At 35.9% G+C, this 1,339-nt stretch overlaps 2 protein-coding genes across 2 annotated transcripts; both read left to right on the forward strand.

Annotated features, from left to right (window-relative positions):
- Positions 1-17: 17 nt before the first annotated feature.
- Positions 18-434, forward strand: EIN_228950 (hypothetical protein; the record flags this gene model as incomplete). The annotated part of the gene is made up of 1 exon (XM_004255115.1): positions 18-434. A coding segment is annotated over one exon (417 nt), but the record flags the coding sequence as incomplete, so codon positions are not given.
- Positions 435-557: 123 nt separating this feature from the next.
- On the forward strand, positions 558-1,151 carry EIN_228960 (ADP-ribosylation factor, arf, putative; the record flags this gene model as incomplete). Its single annotated transcript, XM_004255116.1, has 1 exon — positions 558-1,151. The coding sequence occupies one exon, from the start codon at positions 558-560 to the stop codon at positions 1,149-1,151; it is 594 nt and encodes a 197-aa protein (XP_004255164.1).
- Positions 1,152-1,339: the final 188 nt, after the last annotated feature.

Consider the following 1,339-nt stretch of genomic DNA (forward strand, 5'->3'; position numbering starts at 1 on the left):
ATCCTGTGTTTGACAAGAACAATAGATTGTCGTTTGAAGTGAGTAAAGACCGAACTAATGTGATGGTGTACATGTACGACAGACATCGAATTGGATTTGATGTCTTCATGGGAGCTGTCAACTTCGATTTGCAATATTTCCCACCCGACGTGTTGATTCAAGACTGGTTCCAACTGAGTTGCTTTGGGCAGAAAGACACTGCGGTGACGGGGAAAGTCCTTTTAAGAGTGTGTTATAGAGTCAGCCAGAACGCAAATTGCGTGTTTGTTGATATTCAAGGGAAGTCACCATTGTTGAGAGACTATTACCCGTACACACACTTCTTAATTGAACAAATCGAAAAGCAGAACAAGGCCCGAAAGGATAAGAAACTTTGCTCCAATACAATGATGATGTTTGAGGGGCAAATAGTATGTAATAACCCAGTTAAATGATTTCTTTTTAATTCGCTTTATTATTATAATTTGAAAGGTGTTTTCTATATTTAGAACTTCACAACAGAACACTTGTTTTGTGATTGTATCATACAATGGTATCACATAACAAGTGTCTTGACTATGTCTTTTGAAAAGCACTATGTTCTCTCAAAGTATTTAAACAGAGAAAGTAACACTAAAATCACATTCATGGGAAACTGGCTTGATAAGATCTTTGGGAAGAAGGATGCAAGAATTCTGATGATCGGACTAGACGCTGCAGGGAAGACTTCCATTCTCTACAAACTTCGCCTTGGCGAAATAGTGACAACTATTCCTACAATTGGCTTTAACGCAGAAACTGTTGACTATAAGAACCTTCACTTTAATATCTGGGATATCGGTGGACAAGACAAATTGAGACCATTGTGGAGTTATTACTACGCAGGATCAAATGCTATCATCTATGTGTTAGACTCAAACGATAGAGAGCGTCTTGGTGAAGCAAAGAGCGTTCTTGACAACGTCCTCCAAGCTGATGAACTGAAAGGAGCTCCTTTGTTGATTTTTGCCAACAAGCATGATTTACCACAAGCAATGACTGTCTCTGATATTGTGAGTGGTCTTGGTCTCCAGAACGTCAAGGGAAGAGAGTGGTTCTGCCAAACTTCATGCGCCACAAATGGAGATGGACTTTATGAAGGATTAGACTGGCTTTCGTCTAAACTTAAGTGAACTCCTTTTTGAGGTTTTAAACTATTTAGTAATTAATGAAATATAGTAAAAATATTATTAATATTATTAATATTATTATTTTACTACTATTTTTAGTTAAATACATACTAGAATAAACATGGTTTATTAATAAAAATATATAGAATTAATCTATTATATTTGGGATTAGTATATATAATAAAAATACC

This window comes from Entamoeba invadens (genome assembly GCF_000330505.1).
Source record: "Entamoeba invadens IP1 unplaced genomic scaffold scaff_1105074725849, whole genome shotgun sequence".
Lineage (NCBI taxonomy): Eukaryota > Evosea > Mastigamoebida > Endamoebidae > Entamoeba > Entamoeba invadens.